The sequence below is a fragment of the Terrapene carolina genome, unplaced genomic scaffold (genome assembly GCF_002925995.2).
Source record: "Terrapene carolina triunguis isolate 2854851 unplaced genomic scaffold, T_m_triunguis-2.0 Scaffold68, whole genome shotgun sequence".
In the NCBI taxonomy this organism is placed as follows: Eukaryota; Metazoa; Chordata; order Testudines; family Emydidae; genus Terrapene; species Terrapene triunguis.
This window is the reverse complement of record NW_020664419.1, coordinates 20,508,596-20,527,304: the sequence shown is the minus strand read 5'-3', so window position 1 is coordinate 20,527,304 and position 18,709 is coordinate 20,508,596. Positions and strand designations below refer to the sequence as shown.

Sequence of the window (18,709 nt, the reverse complement as noted above, 5' to 3'; positions counted from 1 at the left end):
TTGATAAAATACAGGCGGCGGAGGAGAGGAAAAGGTTGCAACAAAAAGCAAAGTGAGCAGTTATGCTTACCATTTATATTAGTAGCAGTGAGGGTTTTTATATTGTAAAATGTGTAGGTGTTGTAGGCAAGGATAAGAAATGGGAGAGACTGAGAACACTTAGGGATAGAAGCTTGCTAATTCTTTAAGAAATCTCTATTTTTTTTCCTCAGTCTCAAAACCTATAAATATATTGTAGCTTAAAATATGGACATGTACTGGAGTCCTTAATGATAATATACTAATTAAGTAATGAACTTGGACATGGTGTTCATTTTTATGGTGGTTATATGTCCCTATAATGAAAACTGTCAATGTTTCACATTGGTCTGTATCGTTTTGTATGTACTTCAGAAGAGGAGAGAATTATTTGTAATGATAACTTACAGATCTGTGTATATAGCCAAATATTTCATTTCTAACATTTGGCAAGAGAAATATCACTGGAAGAACTTATTTGCTGAATAATGACTCCACTGTTTCAACTTCTGATTTCATGCTGACTTCTCTCTCTCCTCAGGATCTAAATTTAACGGTGGGAAATGAGTCAACAAAAGCATTTATTTTATTTATATATACATAAAAAAGCAAGGAAATTAAGTGGTGAAAAGATATAGCTTTATTTATCCCCTTCATTGTAGCATGTCTGAAATCAGGCTCCAGTCCTTCAGTCCCTGTGCATGGGCATACTACTGTTCCTCTTCAGTGCAGTGAAATGCATAGTTGGGACATGCGCCTCAAAGACCTTCGAAGTGTGAGGCCATGTAATAAATTTCATGGCTTTTTAATTAGGCAAGTTAAATATCTTGATAAAGTATGTGTAGAGGGGCAGACTCACCCCTGCAGCGCCTCCTGCTGGTCTTTTCTGGGAATTAGCTCTTCCAGCGTCCTGGAGCGCCCCCTGTAGGCCGGTGATCCGCCTGTCCTCTGGCCCCCATGTCCCTCCTGGACCCCGGTGCCCTTTTATCTGGGGTGCTGCCCCCTGGCAGTACACCCCTCAGTACTAGGGTCTCCCCTCCCCAGGGAACTCCCACCCACTATCCCTATCTCGCCTCAGAATAAGGTCACTGCCAGTCACCAACTAGCCCCCGCTCCCTGGGACAGACTGCAGTATAGGCCACTCATCACAGGCAAGGTTGGGATTTGGACCTGCTGCCTTGGCCTACCCATGGGCTGCCCTCTGCAACCCCCAGTACCTTTTGGCCTCCTACTAGGCTGCAGCCTGGGGCTATCCGGGCTGGAGCTCCTCAGCCTTTCCCCAGCCCTGCTCCACCCAGATACTCTGTCTTAGCTCCCTGCAGCCAGGCCCTTCTCTCTCTGAGTGCAGAGAGAAACTGCTGAGCTCCTGGCTCCCAGCCTTTTTATATAGGCCAGCTGTGGCCTGATTGGGGCATGGCCCAGCTGTGGCTACTTCCCCAATCGGCCCAGCTTTTAGAGCTGCAGCCCTCTGCCAGGGCTATTTTAAGCCCTTCCAGGCAGGAGCAGGGTAACCACCCCGCTACAGTATGAATAATCACCATTTCTACCACAAGTATTGCCTGAGAGCACTTAATCAGGTGTTAAGGCCAAGTTCACAAATTACCAATATCTCAAAAGCCAGAACAAATAGCACTTTGGGAGAAGCTTTCTAATCCTGTGTCTGTGGCTCCTGGGAGCTGTAGAAGGAGAACTTACTGTTGTTGGAGTTCTAATGAGATCTGGTGGGATTTGGGCAAAAAACTTTATATTGGAGTCATTAAACAAAGTCTCATAATCAGTGAAATAGGTGTGAACCAAAGGAATTTTGTTGAACCATTAACCTAAAGGCGATACTACTATTATTAAAATAGTTACCACTGTAGACAAATTGAAGTAATGTTGCAAATTAAAAGCAGCAGAATGTTGACAAACAATTACAACAACAAAATAATAAATCTACAGTGATGTCATGAGTTGAAAGAAATTCCAGTACAATGTAACATAAGAGATTCTAAGGGAAAAATTGCAAAACATTTTAAGTGCCCTTTTGAAAAAGGATAACAGTTGACAGGAAGTCACCGTTTTGTGCAAAGTAGGTCTGAAAGAAAAAAATAGTCTTGTTCTATTGCATACCATATTGAAAATCTGCTTAGAATTTATTTTAAGAAGTTTGTACATGTGTATTTTATACTTTATACTAATGCTAAAAAGGATGCCTATCTATGTACTGTGAGCAGCCTTGACATAATTTAAAAATACATTACACACTGTTAAACTGCAGCAGTATAATTCATGTAACCCATCACCCACAATCCAGGTAATTTAAAAACTCCAATTATCTTTCCCTTACCCCTCCAACAATTCCTTATTTCTTCCTCAGCCCCTGTGCTTTGCCCTTCCTTGATCCAATCCTTTCTCCCACAACACAATCCTTCTAGATCAGGGGTCTCAAACTCAAATGACCAGGAGGGCCACATGAGGACTAGTTCATTGGCCCGAGGGCCGCATCACTGACATCCTCCCCCTCGCTGCCCCCGGCCCTGCCCCCATTCCAACCCCTTCCCCGAAGTCCCCACCCCAACACTGCCCCCTCCCTGCCCCCAGAGGGCACAGGAGGGGTGTGGTGGGGGCTCAGGGCAGGGAGTTGGGGTGCGGGGTGCAGGAGGGAGTGTGGGATGTGGCAGAGGGTTGGGGCTCAGGGCAGGGGGTTGGGGGTGCAGAAGGGGTGTGGGATGCAGCAGGGGGCTTAGGGCAGGGGATTGGGGTGCAGGCAGGGGGCTCAGGGCAGGGAGTTGGGGGGCGAGGTTCAGGAGGGCTTTGGGCTCCGGGGTGGCAGTGGCACACACCGGGGCCAGGGCAGGCTGCTTGCCTGCCCTGGCCCCAGCCCTGCACCGCTCTGCTCAGCAGCTGGAACCACGTCCCTGCGGCCCCTGGGGGGGGGGACCATGCAGGGCTTGGCGTGCTGCTTGCCGTTCCTCCAGGTACCACCCCCGAAGCTCCCATTGGCCGCGGTTCCCAGTTCCTGGCAAATGGGAGCTGCGGGGGGCGGGCGGTGCCTGGAAACCAGGGCAACACACGGAGCCCTCTGCTCTCCCCTCCCACGCCTCGGCCGCAGGGATGTGATGCCAGCTGCTTCAGGGAGCGGCGCAGGGCTCGAGAGGGGCAATCCTGCGGCTGTAGTTTGCCCATCCCTGGCCTGGAGGTAGGCTGGGGGGCGCGCGGGCCGCAGGAAATAGCCCCGCGGGCCGTGTGTTTGAGACCCCTGCTCTAGATGAATCTTATCTGCTCACAGGGCATCAGTTACTTTCTTTATTCCAATTACATTGTTACCTGTCTACCCCTGACATGACCTTCACATCCTGTATCTTGGCTTCTTTTTGACACTTTATTGCTTTATTTTGTGGGTATCCTGTTGTCATCTTAGATATAAACCAAAGAAAACTGAGTGCACCTACATCATTTTTGAAGTCTATACAAGGAAAACTGGTTGCATTTAAAAATAAGTGGCAGCTGCTTTCCCATTTCTAGAAAGACAAAGGAACTAACAATGAAACACCCTTTGGCCTTTTCTAAAGCTGATTTTGAGGAGGGGGTGTGGTGGAAGGAGAGTCATAGAAATGGCTCTCTGCCTCTTCTGATTAGTGTCATGTTAATTATTTTCTGATGGCTAAGTATTTAATTTTCTGATTTTTAAATTTATACATTTCCCCCAACAAACCACTTTACAAACAGCAACACTGCAGGGTGAAAGTTTTCACCCAGTATTCACACAGTTCAGATATGAGGGAGCCAAGAAGTAATGCCTAGAGTATGTTAGGATATTAAGTGTTAGGTACCGAATAAGCAGTATTGCTGTTAAGGCCAAAGATAACTAATTGGCATGTGATAAGTAAGCAGAACCATGGTAGTAGTACATTACTATAAATGTGTAATGAATAGTTGTATGTTAGTTAATTTTTTTTTCACCCTATTCAAGTTGTATAACATTATTGTAACTTCTTGCTATGTCATATTTGCTCATATTTTGCTTCTGTGTTTACAGCATCATGGGAAAATCAAGAAGACAAACTTTCTGAAAAAACATGAAAAGGTATTTATTTAGCTTTCAATCCTTATTCACAACTAAATGCTGCTTTCTCATGTAGTAGTGGCTATATATTTTTCCTTCCCCACCTGAATGTATGATTTAAAAAGCATACAAGAGCATTGCATGCTATAATCTCTAGTGCATTGGTTTATTTGATATTTACTTTTCATACAAGGCATTGTTGTCATTATTAATGGACATATTTTTATTTTAAGATGCCACGCCCTACATTTAATTACAATCATGTAGTGCAGATCACTTCTGGTCTTATTAGATAATAACATCAATTTGTACGTTTCTCATGTTTCTACTTTTTTAAACCAATACCACATTTTCTTCAGATGTGAAGTGGTGCAGTGGTTTTGCTTATAAAAAAAAATACTGATGTGGCTCATTATATTAGAAAAGCAGAGACCTTTTGCTTCATCCTCTTTTATGTCTGAAACTAAGTTTAAACTTTATAGGCAAAATTCTGTGCACATAGAATGTGAGAGGAACAATAGGCCAAAATCTTCAAATCTGGTGCCTCAAGTTTGGCTCCCAAATCCATATTTAGGTATAAAGTTAACTGAATAGGCACTAATGTGTTAGCTAAATATGGGACTTGGTATTTAGAAGGTCATAGTTAGGGTTATGTTTATGTCGCGGAGATCATGGAAGTCATGGAATCTGTGACTTCTAGAGACCTCCATGACATTCTCTGCTTCAGCCCCAGGGGCTGCAGGACTCTGGAGCTGACAGCCCACAGTGGGGCCCTGGCAGGGTTCTAGCAACAGGCAACAGAAGCAACAAGCGACAGGGGGCCCCCTGCAAAGTTCCAGCCACAGGTGACAGACTCCTGAAGGGGCCCTCCTCAGGGTTCCAGCGACAGGTGACAGCCTCGCATGGAGGGAGGGGGACGCCTCGGGTGAGCGGCTGGGGTGTCCTATTTTCTCTCCAGGGTGACCATATTTCCCAAAGCCCCAGCCGCCGTGGGCAGAGGGGGAACCCCACAGCTCCCAGCCACTACTGTGGTGGTAGAAACCATGGAACTGCAGCAGCAAAAGTCACAGACAGGTCACGGCTTCCGTGAATTTTTGTTTATTGCCCGTGACCTGCCCATGACTTTTAGTAAAAATAACCATGACAAAATCTTAGCCTTAGTCATAGTACCCATAAACCCCCCCACTAAGGTCAGTTAGATGTACAGTAGCTTTGAAAATCAGACCACTTTTAGGTGCCTAAATGTGGATTTAGGAGCCTAACTTTAGTCACCCAGGGTTAAAGTTTGACTGCTTGTCTGTTGTGTGTAAGGAAAATGTATGTTCCTTAAGGAAATTTGTAATTATTCCATCAGGACAAAGGATTTAAAGAATAGTGGCCAAACCCTTTACCCAAATAAGTTGTAACTGTATGGATTTCAGTGGAGTTGCACCAGTGTATGCCAGAAGAGACTTTGATCCTCTGATTGAGTAGCATATGTGTAAAGTGGTATATTTAAAAAAAGAAATTCTTAATCCACATAATTTCACTTGTGTCTAGAATGATGTGAAATGTTAAGAAACTTATTTATATTAACATCTGTGTTGTAAATCTTGAACTCCAGAGGATTTTCAAAGATTCTAATTATTTTCAGGACTGTTCTCTACCCTGAAAAACATCCACATCTCAAGTTGTGATCACAGGTCTTGTGGGAGGGAAAGGGGAACAGAAATGAATAAATACTGCATCACAGCAAAAATCTTCCTCCTTTCTCTCCAGCTGCAAGAGGTGCCTTGCTCCCTTTCCTATAGGCAATAATATCTCACTTAAGGTGGCAAGATGGGGAAAGACAGGAACACAAAGCAACTGGATAACCAGAGATTTGATGATGGGACATAGAGCCCTCCAGCTCATGGTCTCTATTTTGAATTGGATTCAGACTGACTGACTGTGACCAAGGGTTAGCACCATTAGCCTGGTAGTTTATTGGAGATGGATTGATATGTCTGTCCAATCCCTAGTAGACAGATGTACTTGCGTTTAAAAAAAGATTGTTTTTATTTATTATATTATTTTATTTTTATTTATTTATTTAAGCACCCACGGGTGCTGTGCAAACACATAGTAAGATGTGGTCCGTGCCCCCCCAAAATTTACAATCTAATGTAAAACCAGATGCAAAAAGTGAGTGTAACATGGAGTAAGAAGAGGAAGGAGATCAATGCAACAGTGATAAGGTCATGCAGAGACATAAACTAGTTAGTGCACAAATTGCTGATTCTGAGTCAATTACCTTTTTCTGTTTTGTTTTTTACAAATTCTTTTCCTATTTCCAATTTTTTTTAAATAAAGCCCCTGCCTGTTTCTGTTTTCAGTTATTTAAACCTCTGCTTACTTCCTGGGTTTTTTAGCCTCCGTCTGTTCAGTTGTCACTAACTGACACACACTTATTAGCAGTATTAGCATGCAGATTTAAACTTCTCTATGACTGCATCTGTACCACAAGCTAGAGGTGTGGTTCCCAGCTCTCATAACATACTTGCACTACCTCTCATCGAGTACAAACAAGCCTGAAACTGGTCAGGACGTACTTGGCATGTGACACCCAGAGTTGTGAGGCACCTTCCCTTATCACGAGGAAGCCTTATCTGTGCCTACTGGAGGTCAGTTCCCCAACACCATCAGCCTCTGGCAATACAAGCACTGCCTTCCAGGCCTCTGCAAGCCCTGCTCTCTCTTTACAGGTTAACGATAAGGTATATTGCAACCCCTGAACACTACAAGTGTCCTCCTGGAGCATCTGCACCTGTTCCACTGGACAGTCTCTGAATTCACAGATCCACTGCTCCCAAAGGAATAGTGCAGACCAGTTATATCTCAGGATCACCGCTCTGCTCAACACACGGTACTTATATATGTTTGTAGGAAAAACAAGACATTAAGAAAGGAATACAGACTCAAGCAGAAGCAAGTAGAATTAATGGAAACAAATGGTTACATATAAAATCATAACACACTTTCTAGAGCCTATATTTAACTAAAAAGACATAGAATAAAAATTCACCCAAAATCCTTCTGACCTATTACAGCCAGGCTTGGCTGTGATCTTCCATTCATGAGATAAGTCACATTGTCCTCTTTGCAGTCCCAGATATATCAAAATAGCTTTTTGATCATTATTCATAATCAGGGCATCCCCTGCTGATTGTTCTTCCCTGTGGTCTCCCTCTTGTTGACCTTGCAGTCTTTTAATTAGCATCTGGCTCCGCATGCTGATAGGTTTACCTTGTGAGAGAGACAATTCACACTTGACCAAACAAAAAGAGATGAGTCTCCAATCCCCTACCTGAATGGAATTTTTGCTCATTCATATATTTCACAATGACTAAAATGACCAGTGTGTTGAGACCTCACATGCCACCCTTTGGCACTCTTTTGGAGATGTCAGATGCAGTGGAACCTTCTAAACCTTATTCACCCCTCTGCCAGTTGACACCAAGAGGTCCCTGGGTCACAGCATGGCTAAGATGTGCTGCTGCTGCTGCCTACACTATTGCGATTTCACCATAGTTAATGTTCTTGTTAGCTCAGTGATTGTCTACGCAAGCTGGGAATCACACCCCTAGCACGTAGTGTAGACATAGCGTAAGTGTTTGTTACCTTACAGGAGGGTTGAGGCACATGAGTAGTGTGGATTGAAGAAGCTTTCGTTGCTGCCCACAACGTGATAAATGACTTTCAGATAAATAGAGGACTCTTAGAAGTTTGTGTGGTTAATTTAGCACTTGTCATGACCACAAAACATATTTTTTTAAAGTAAGAATTCTTTCTCTCGAATTAAAATGAACCTTGTGAATAACTATTTACATTGAACATGTACCTAAAACAATTTTTTAAAGTGTTTTTTTTTTTTTTTTTGGCTAGCCACCCTTGAGTCAGACTGCAAGCCTTGCTTTGCTGGTATAGGAAGTTGCTCCTAAGACTTGAATGATCCAATTCCTGGGATTCAAGTTACTTCCTTGCAATATTCAGCTTCAAAGTAAGATTGATTCTAATTAGAATCCCTGATTGGAGCCCCTAAAAGTATTCTGCATAATTCCATTTATTCGAATTGAGAAAACATCTTTACTGAATGGAAAATAGCTTAGAGTTGAATGTGTTCCCTTGATACTAAACTCCAGCTCCTGGGTACTGAGATGGTTCCATATAAGAAACTGAGAAGTGCATCCTAGGGTTTAATCTGTATTTAATCTGATCTATGCAATACTTTAAGTGGCTCTCCGGAGCAATTGCGGTATCCTGTTTCTCACATTACATTTCACATATTACTGTTCCTTGACCTAGTCACTTACATAGGTGTAAACATTGGCTGGTAGGTATTCCCATTTTACAGGTGAGGAAAGTGAGACACAAAGATCGAAGGCCAAATCTCTGATGTAAACTCATCATGGAGGTTCACTGACGGTAGTTGTTTTGCTAGTTTACACCAGCAAAGAATTTTGCCGTAAGTGGCTTATCTAAAGGCACTAGGAGTCGGGGCAGAACCAGGCTAAAAAGTTAGGAGATCTTGATTCCTAATTCATTATTCAGTCTGTTAGGCCATAATTTTTTTTCTACAACAAGCAAACCTCCCACTTCTGCTTATATAAGACATACCCCTTTCTAGATAACTGATGGAGTGATACTGCCCCAGTTCACTGCAAGCCCTACTGAGAGTTCTGCGAGATAGAGCTCCAACTGCAGCATCTCCCTAAGCATACTTTGTATGTTCAAGCATGTCAGGTGTTGTCTTTGACACTGAGGCCTGGTCTCCCCTGGGGGGGGGGGGGGGGGAAGATCGATCTAAGATACGCAACTTCAGCTACGAGAATAGCGGGTAGTGTAGACGTACCCTGAGTTTTCTATTGACTTTTGGTGCTGTACCTCTCATTCAGTTCCAGTGTGATTGACACAACAGGAGTCTATCTTCCAATTTAAAATGCCCCCTCTGTCAGCTGAGGGAGTTCAAACATGTTGGCTGGCTCAGAAAAGAGAGAACTATAGTAGCATGCTGAGAGCATGAAATCCCCAGCCAGGTGAGGTTAAGAATCCATTCCCTTTTCCCCATACAGAAATGAGGTAGATCTAAACCTGATGGGTCCTGGTTGAGCTTCTGTTCTCTTTTTGAATACTTCAGGCTGTCACTCCCCTTTAAGAAATCTTAAAGCTTGGGTACATTGATCGGGTTTTGTGAAGTGGTGTAAACTTGCGGTGTGATCAGAGAGTTAAGTCAAATAAATAACCGAGAGGCTGGGAATCTTCCACTGTAAAAGAAGAATGTAAACACAAGTAATGGCAACTGGGAGAAAAGCCTTAGTTGAAGTATAGGGAGCTTTGCAGGGAAGAAAGTACATGGTATTTGTGATGAAGAAAGTTGGGAAAGAGTAAAATGAATCAGAAGAGCTTTAAAAAAAACACAAAAAGAATGAAAAATTCTGAAAGGGAAAGCGTCTTCTATACGTTTTAAACTATTTCATATATAATATATTGGAGTTTTTCTGCTTAGCTCCTTATACAAAAGTCTTATAGAAATGAGACTTGAAAATTTCTAAACTATGTGTATGGGAATTTTAATAGTTTCTGCTAAAGAATTCTATAAACTGCTCTTGAAATTCTTTTGAAAGGATCTTCTTTAATTCCATCCCTATTAAATTATGGGGCTTTTCCACAAGGTACTGTGTCTAGTAAATAGTCCGAAACTTCTAAGTATGGGAGTCAGTCACAGTAGAGAGACTTGTGAATTCCCAGTACAGTTGAGGAGTATCTGTACAGTGGTTACGCAAATCTTTGTACTCTAATAATTGCTGTTAGCTAATTAAAGTCTCTCTCTCTATCCATACATACCATATATTTACTGAAAAATTATACTGATTATACATATAAGACACTCAGAAAAAGCAATCAGAAAAACAAACATAATTTTTTAACTGGGAGGATAAGAGGAACTAGACAGCTGTATGTCAGAAACTGTATAGCATCCATGCTGAAGGAATTACGCTGAAATCAAGCAGATTGATATGTGGATATATATGATTTTAATACTTTTGGTAGTCTATTTCCATATATTTTTCACATTCTTGTTCAGCTGAGAGAGGTAACATTTCAAAAGCAGTTTATAGAATTCTTTAGCAGAAACTATTAAAATTCCCATACACATAGTTTAGAAATTTTCAAGTCTCATTTCTATAAGACCTTTGTATCCTCACACCTTCTTGTCAAACTGTCTGAAATGGGCTATCTTGATTATCATTACAAAAGTTTTTTCTCTTAATTAATTAGCCTCTTAGAGTTGGTAGGGCAACTCCCACCTTTTCATGTTCTCTGTGTATATATATCTCTCCTTACTATATGTTCCATTCTATGCATCCGATGAAGTGGGCTGTAGCCCATGAAAGCTTATGCTCAAATAAATTTGTTAGTCTCTAAGGTGCCACAAGTACTCCTGTTCTTTTTACAAAAAGTGAAGTTGAATGTCAACGCTTAGAGCAGATGTCCCCAAACTGTGGGGTGTGCCTCCTAGTAGGGCGCAGAGGAATGTTCAGGTGGGTGCTCTGGGCCTGGGCCAGCTACCATGGTGGGCGGGGAGGGAGCGCCACCCAACCCAGCCCCTCCCCGCTCCGCTCCCAGCTCTGCTCCAACCCCGCCCCCAGCCATGGCCCTGGCTCCCGTCCCCATGCCTGGCCCTGTCCCCATCCCCAGCCTCAACGTGGCTCTGCATCTGGCTGCCGGCCCAGCCTCGGCCCTTGGTTTGGGGTCGGGGCCAGGAGCGGAGCCGCACTTGGCTGCCGGCCCCCACCACAGCCCAGCTGCAGCTCCGCTCCCTCGGCCTCAGGCTGCAGCTCCATTCCCAGCAGGGGTAAGTGGGGGAGCAACCCTGAAAAGTTTGGGGATCTCTGGCTTAGAGTAAAATACAGACTTTGATAGTTTATGCAATTATTAATCGGAATACTGACAACATTAACTATTGTAATTAGTTGCTGGTTTTGCCTTATGAACAAGTGTTCTCTTTTTTGTAAAGTTGGTTATTTTAGACATTTTATTTTATGTTGATCAGAAACTTATATTTTTGTTTGTTCTTCACGTTGAATTCAGTATGACTTATTAAAATAGTATGTAATGTCTGAAACATCCACACTGAAGCCAATCAAAATGTAAAGCCATACTTGTCTGGTGTAACTTAAGTATTTACTTCCTGTAATTTGATATTAAAATGCCTTGTGATATGAGCAACAAGAATGCTTTCTAAACATGAGATTGAGTAAATTTACAGTGTTCTGACGATTCTTACACAGTCATCATGTGAAGTTACTTTTAACTCCTCATAAAGGGTCCTGGGAAACTGATCTGCTATGTGAAAGCAAAAATAGTCTCAGATATTTCCTGTGTGAAATAATAAACTGATCTGTTCCCATTTCTAGCTTCCTTAACAAAATGGTGTGGTTCCTTGGAGGTTTGAGAGCAGAGTGGTAATACTTCTTAATGTGATTTATCCAGCATGAAGAAAGTGTCAGAGATTAAGACTATTCAAGGCTTGAATCACCCAAAGTAGTAGTCACAAATCCTCTATGGTTTTTATGAGAGATCTGGGGGTTCAGACATTCTCGTTTTGGAGGGACATTTTGACAGGCTTGTGAAAAATTTCAAGGTTTTTGCTGTGCCTAAAAGGAAACAAGAAAATCTAGAATTGTCTAGAAGCTGACAGAAGAAAGGGAATGGGTGGAACAACTGTTGATCAGAGAGGCGTTGGTTACCGAATGGAATCCTTTGTCGTTGGAAGTTGAAGAGGCGAGTGGGTGGAGTTGTGGACTACTAGGACTTTGGTTAGACTCTAGGAAACTTCTAGGAGGTGGGCAAAGAATCTGATAAACATAGTTTTCTTAAAAACCAAACCAAACCCAAAGAGATACCCAAAACAAACCTGGTTAACATCTTATTTTAAATCCATTAGTTTCTCATTCTTACTGTATATATGAAAGCTACTCCTCAATACTGTAAATGGGTAATTAGTGTTTAGTAATTGTGTGCAAATTTAGGTTCACACATACTCTGAATGAATACAATTGTATTGGGTATGCAAAAAGCTAGATGTCTAAATGGCCATTTTCACACAGTTGTGGTTACTGTGTGCTCACATGTGAACACACACACATGTTCCCTTTTTGTGTATGCGCATGGGCTACCATAATCTTTTTCTGAAAATTTTGTTACCTCTGCACCTATGGCGTAACATGTTAGCTGCTTCTTCCACATCCCAATCACACTAGGAGTTCATCTGCATACGTCTCTGAATTGTGTGTGTCTCCATTGTTCCAATAGGAAAAGCAGAGGGAACTGACAAAGGATTGCTTTATGCTCTTCTCTGGACAGCGCCAATGGAACATGTGCATTGGGCTAGAGTAACACATGCAATTCTCTCCTGCAAGACTAGCGATGAAGAGAGAATTTATAAAAATCCCTTTTTCATGTTGTGAGTGTGTGTGGTTGGTTGTTGGGTTGGGGAGAGGTAAATTGGTTGGTCTCTCCGTCTGTCTGTCTTGGCAAGGCAAACTTACAGACCTTGAGTGCTTAGAATGAGTCTCTTCAGAATTCAGTGAGATGGTGATTGATGCTAGGACTCTTCGTTATCCCTGCAGTTGTCCCCATATACATTTTACTCAATCACTATTTGTTTTTTAGCACTTAAAAAAATAAATTGAAAGTTGCTCTTTGAGCCAAATTCTACTCTCTGACATTGGTGCATCCCCATCTGCCTGTATTCCTGATACAGACCATCTGAACAAACAAGGGCTTCTTTCACTAATTTTGTTTTTGTATGGCATGTACCTCAGTCATTCTGGTCCAGAATGTAGGAACAAGCATTCACTTCTCCTCTCTCCCACCTGCCTGCACATAGTTGCTGCCAATCTCACTGGACCTGACCCTAATTCTTATTCCTTTCATTCAGAAATCTAGAGGGTATTACAGATTCTTGGGTATATTCCTAATTTTAGAAAATCCTGTATAATTATGGTCTCTTGGAGTTAGTCTCAGAGCAGAACTTTATAGCTAATTTCAGTATTGTACTCAGGAAAGCTGCTTTGTTTCCAGATTCCACACTTAATCCTACTCCCCAGGAGAACTTGAAAGCTTTAGATGCAACATAGGGCAAGCAATTACAAAGCTCCTATGACTGCAGATGATGATTTTCTTTATTGAAAGGCGTTAAAGTAAAAGTAATGTTACTGACTATTCAAATCCTAGAAGAGAAGAGACAGGCTTGTAATAGGGAGATAGGTGACCTGCAATACATTAAAAAGAAACGATTCCATCAAGTTATTCTAATGACATCCTAAACTAAAAGGATGTCACGACAGTAGTTTGAGAGATGTAGCCAGGAACTCCTGAGTTCTAATTCTGGCTCTGACACGGATTCTCTCTGGGGCCAAATCACTTATCCCATCTACCCCATTTTTCCTCATCTTTAAAATGTTCTCTTTTGGGGGGGAGTCAGGGCCTGCCCACAACATTTTGGCACCTGAGCCAGGGAGCTCAAATGACGCCCCCATTCTCCCTCACTTGGGCCAAAACTTTGAAAGGTCTCAATTCTGCCTTCTTCCTGTTCTTCTCCTCTCATGGTACGGCTCTGCTACCTACCCCAATAAAGGAGAACTAACAACTTAAAATGCCTTGTTCAAAAATTTTAAGTAACACTTAACTTTCAAACTCCTGAACAGCAAATGTAACCTTTCTTGTCTGCATAGTAAACACTGACATTTTTATCTGTTTGAATAATCAAAATGGGGCTTTCCGTGCCTTCTTGGTTGCAAAGATTTGAACTGCTTCCTGAAGGTCCACAGTCTGGGCCAGCTCATGGTTTATTGAGATGGTTGCAAGACCAACCAGCCTCTCCTGTGTCATTGTGGAGCGTAGATGTGTTTTTATTAACTTCAGCTTGGAGAAGTTGCGTTCTCCACTGGCAGCTGTTACAAGAAGTGTTAGAAGTATGCGCAGAGCAACAAAAGCATTTGGAAAGAGGGTGGTCATCTTATTTGTGCACATATATTCCAGAACAGCCTTTGGAGTTGATCCTGCTAAAATGTATCTTGAAAGGGCTTTCAGTTCATAACCTAAATCACTCGCATTAATATCGCGCATGTCATCATGTGTCAGCACTGTCTCTAGTGCCTTGCATTCCTGGTGTAGGTCTTCTTCAGGTATAGTGAGGAGTTTTGGAATATCATACAACATCCTAAATATACTGCTGTGTCCCTTGAGCTGCGTGAAATGTTCTTCAGCTGACTGTATTGCACAATCTAGCACCTGGTTAAAGAATTCAACTTTGAATTGTTGTTTGGGGTCTCTTATGGGATTATCCCGTGCCTCGTAATCAAAATGTCGTCTTCTTCGGTGACTCTTGTATTCTTGAATGGGTGGGAAAATAGCTTCAGTATGAAGTTCCTCTACCAACTTCTGTGCACTCTTCAGAACGTTTTGAAATCAGTGCTAGGTTTTGGGTAGCAAGCATTCTTACAATGGGAATGAGCCTTTTCAGAACATTTTGCCAGTAAAGAGACTCTGATGCAATCTTCTCTTGATGCTGATCATCTATGGTGGCCTTTAACCTTAGTCTCATCTCAAGCTCTTTTCACCTATGGAATGCTCTCTGGTGATTTGCTGTCTTCTCATGGCATGCCATATTTCTAGCCAGATTTTTCCAGTCCTTTGTTCCTATAGAACCCAATGTGGCTGGAACATTAGACTGGAAGAGTTTGCAACAAAACCAGTATGCAGCATTCTGGGTTTTTGAGTACATAAGCCATGGCCTCTCCACTTTGTCACCATTTTTCACTTGCTGTGGCCCAAGCAGTACAAGGAAGTCCCTCAGGCTACTGCTCAAGTGGGTCCACAGTCCTGGATCATCTAGACTTAAGGAACTAAACTCAGCAGCAGCTGTTTCTTGCGCCTCTACAGACACTGCTCTGATCTACACTTTTCTTCAGGAATGTGCATGGTTACATCCATTTGAGATGGAGATATGGATGCTGCAGTAGCTGCCGGGTCATCTGCACTCTAACTGGAAGATCAGGCATCGCCTCACCACTCACATCCTCACTGGGGCTGGAAGGCTCACCCTGAACATTTGTGTCTATGTATCTCAGGAGAGCTCCTTCCTGCTTAGATAGAAAAGCTTCCTTTGCTTGCTTTCTGTTTCTGAATGCTGCCCCAGAGGGGCGTTTTCTTCTTTCACTCATGACTGCTGTTCTGTGCCAGCTATAGTGGCTCTCAACACTCAATTGAAGGGGACAAATAAGCAGGCTGGTAGCAGGGCCTGAGTGAGGGAAGATAACAGCGCCTTAAGGGCCTAACTGGCTCCTACTACTTCAGATGACTGCCTGTTCTCCTCAAGTGGGCTCAGGGAAGCAGCAGGAAACAGGAAGCTCCCTGAGAAGCTGGTGTTAATGAGTCCAGGCTCCTGGGAGTGCTAGAGAGGTACATAAGAGGCTCCTCCTTCTCTCTCTCCCTGCAGTTCCTGCTGCTTTCTGTTATTCCCTCTCACCTTTTCTCCTGCCTGCCTATTATGTCTCTTGTGCCCTCCTTCCTCCAGCACAGCACGCCACCATCTCTGTGCACCTAGAGCAGCAGACACAATTTTCTACGCTCTGGGTCCTAGTGGCCCCCCCCCCCACAGTCTGGCACCTGAGATGGCCGCCTCAGTTCGCCTCATGCTAAGGCCAGCCCTGGGGGAAGTATTGGGAGGATTGCTCAAAGTGCTACCTGAGTGCTATTATGATATAGACATCAAATTAATACATTACAGCATTGTTTGAGTTTATAACATGACTTTGAGACTTTTAAATTGTTGAAAATTGAAATTATTTTTAGCACAACTACCATTAGAATGTATAGAAACTAATGTGGTTGCTCTAAGTCAGTGGTCCCCAACCTTTTCTGTGGGGCGGGCGCCGGATGACTAGCCACCCAGGACTGTGGCCGCCAGACAACAGCCGCCGAAATGCTGCCGTGAAGCGGCGTCATCAAGAGGCGCCGCTGCCGAAATGGCACCGAAATTCGGCGGCATTTCGACGGCAGCGCTTCTTGATGACGCCGCTTCTCGGCAGCATTTCGGCAGCTGCTTTTCCGGCGGCCAGTAGGCGGGCGCACATGGATGCCCCGGCGGGCGCCATGGCGCCCGCAGGCACCACGTTGGGGACCCCTGCTCTAAGTAAAGGGGCTTAGGTTAAGATACTGACTCTGAGAAAGTGACTAAAGTAAAATTCCTAGTAGAATCTCCCTAATGGATGGACCTCTTGGAAATAAAAATGCCAATAAAGCACTTGTGTTCAATAAGCAAAATATACAAAATGTTCTCTTTATGTATTTATATGTTTAAAGTAACAACATATTTGAGGCTAATAGACTTCTAAGAGCCACTTGCCTGGCAAATATAGCTTCTACCTGTGTGGCTGCATAGTAGCTTATGTGATGACAATAACAATAAATCAAATCCAGTATTTGTGCTCTGGGTGACTTGTTTACTGGGTTTTGTTTTTGTTTTTTAAATCATAGAGTTAATCACACTGCCCACTTTTGTATTTAATAGCCTCAGGAGAGGGAAAGATGGTCTTGTGGCTAAGGCACTGAACTGGGATTCAAAATCTACTTTCAGTGACCAGCTTTGCCACGACTTCACCAAGATTACACAGGAAGTCTATTGATCTCTCTGCATCCGCTCTCCATCTGTAAAATAGAGAGGTGCTTACAGAGGTGTTGTGAAGATAATTTTTTGTGAGGTGCTCTGCTATATGTATTTCTCACTGCTATAAGTACCTAGACAATTCTATATAGCAGTTTAGTGCGTTTAAAAAAAACAAAAACGACTCTATAGTTCCTGAAGGACCCATTAACATGGGAAATTTAGGAAAAAATTATTTTTGCTGGAGACAACTCTTATTTTCTGTATCTTTCTTTTCCCCTCCCCCTTTTTTGTTTATTTTTAAACATCTTGCAGGAAACCAGTTTTTTTTTTTATTTTAGATGTCATATTCCTCTCGTGAAGTCAGTGTTCTATGTGACAGTGGTATTATGATTTTTATGATAAGTGAAGAGTAAGCATCAGGTACAGAAGCTCTTGTTAAAACAGTTCTTAATTGGGATTAAACTGACTTACATTGTTTAGCATCAATTCTGTTACACTTAGTGAGGTTGTACCTTGCTCCCTGAGTAGTCCCATAATACTGTTGAATCTGAATAAGCATGGCACGGTTGAGTCTTAAGTGAGCTGGGCTCTTTATGACTGACAGGAAACTGAAGACCTGTGAGAAAATAGATTTTTTTTTCCCTTTGCAACATTAGCTACAACTCGGGACTGTAGAACATTCACTGTTAAGGATCCTAGCACAGTAACACTAATAAATAATAAAATAAAGCTGTTTACAACATAAAATGTTGTCTGCCAACTTCTGTCCTTAGGTTGGACTAAATAATAATTCTTAGTATTAAAGATAACAATCTAGATTTGACAAAAATTTTTATGTCCTAAAGGTGTTCTTAATTACGCATAAAGCATTTTGGACACCTTCCAGGTTAAATGGAGCTCTGCTTGTGTAAATTCAGAGCTGTGTATCTATTGAATGTTTTCCATAAGGTGACTGTGGGCCTTTAAGAAGGGATACTGTAAATAAATTGCCACCTAAAGACTAACAGGTACAATAAATAAGATCCCATGGTGCTGTGCTCCAGAAAAATCCATTTAATTGAATGCCTTCTCTCTTACAGACCAGCAATCACCTCCTTGGACCAAAGCCATTCCCCCTGGACAGATTGTTAGCAATATTATACAGTATTGTGGACAACAAAGTTGCTCCAACTGCAAATATATTTTCCCAGGTGAGTACAGATTTACTTGTGTTTTTTTTTGTATTTTTAAATTGCCTGGAACTTCTGAAAAGATTTACTGTGTTCTCTCAGAAGTAATCATAAGCTTGGGATGTTTTGACTTTGTAGTATAGTTAATCCTCTGGTAAAAAGTGCTTTCTGTCATCTAATGAGAAATGAGCTATATGTCAGCAGTTTAAACCTAAGATTCTGGGGAAAAAAATTCTTTATCAATTATGAATTAAAAATTGTATCTCTATAATGCTCTGAAACATTTTAATTGCTAACTTCCTGGATTCTGGAATGTGATCTGCACTGGTGGGTCTCTGGGCTGGTCCACACTAACCCCCCACTTCGAACTAAGATACGCAACTTCAGCTACATGAATAACGTAGCTGAAGAGAAGTATCTTAGTTCGAACTTACCACGGGTCCACACGTGGCAGGCAGGCTCCCCCGTCGATTCCGCGTACTCCTCTCGCGGAGCAGGAGTACCGGCGTCGACGGCGAGCACTTCCGGGATCGATCCCAGAAGATCGATTGCTTACCGCCGGACCCGGAGGTAAGTATAGACGTACCCTCTGTGCCAGCACGGATCCAGTTGAAGTCAATTAGATTACTCACATGCTTAAAGTTAAGTATGTATGTAAGTGTTTGGAGGATCATGACAGTCAAAAGAAAAAAGTCCCATTCAATTACATCATGTAAAGGCAGACAGCTAAAAAGTGACAAGTTTTTAAAGTGCTTATATACCAATGCTAGAAGTCTAAAT

General features: G+C 42.4%; 1 protein-coding gene across 1 annotated transcript in view; it reads left to right on the top strand.

Moving 5' to 3' along the window:
• The window catches only part of ORC5 (origin recognition complex subunit 5), a 138,820-nt gene that overhangs the window by 42,171 nt on the left and 77,940 nt on the right, over nucleotides 1–18,709 (top strand). Inside the window, exons 11-12 of the mRNA XM_029910799.1 lie at nucleotides 4,040–4,087; nucleotides 17,840–17,950. Of these exons, the coding sequence (XP_029766659.1) occupies nucleotides 4,040–4,087; nucleotides 17,840–17,950 (159 nt within the window). The remainder of the gene's footprint in view (nucleotides 1–4,039; nucleotides 4,088–17,839; nucleotides 17,951–18,709) is intronic.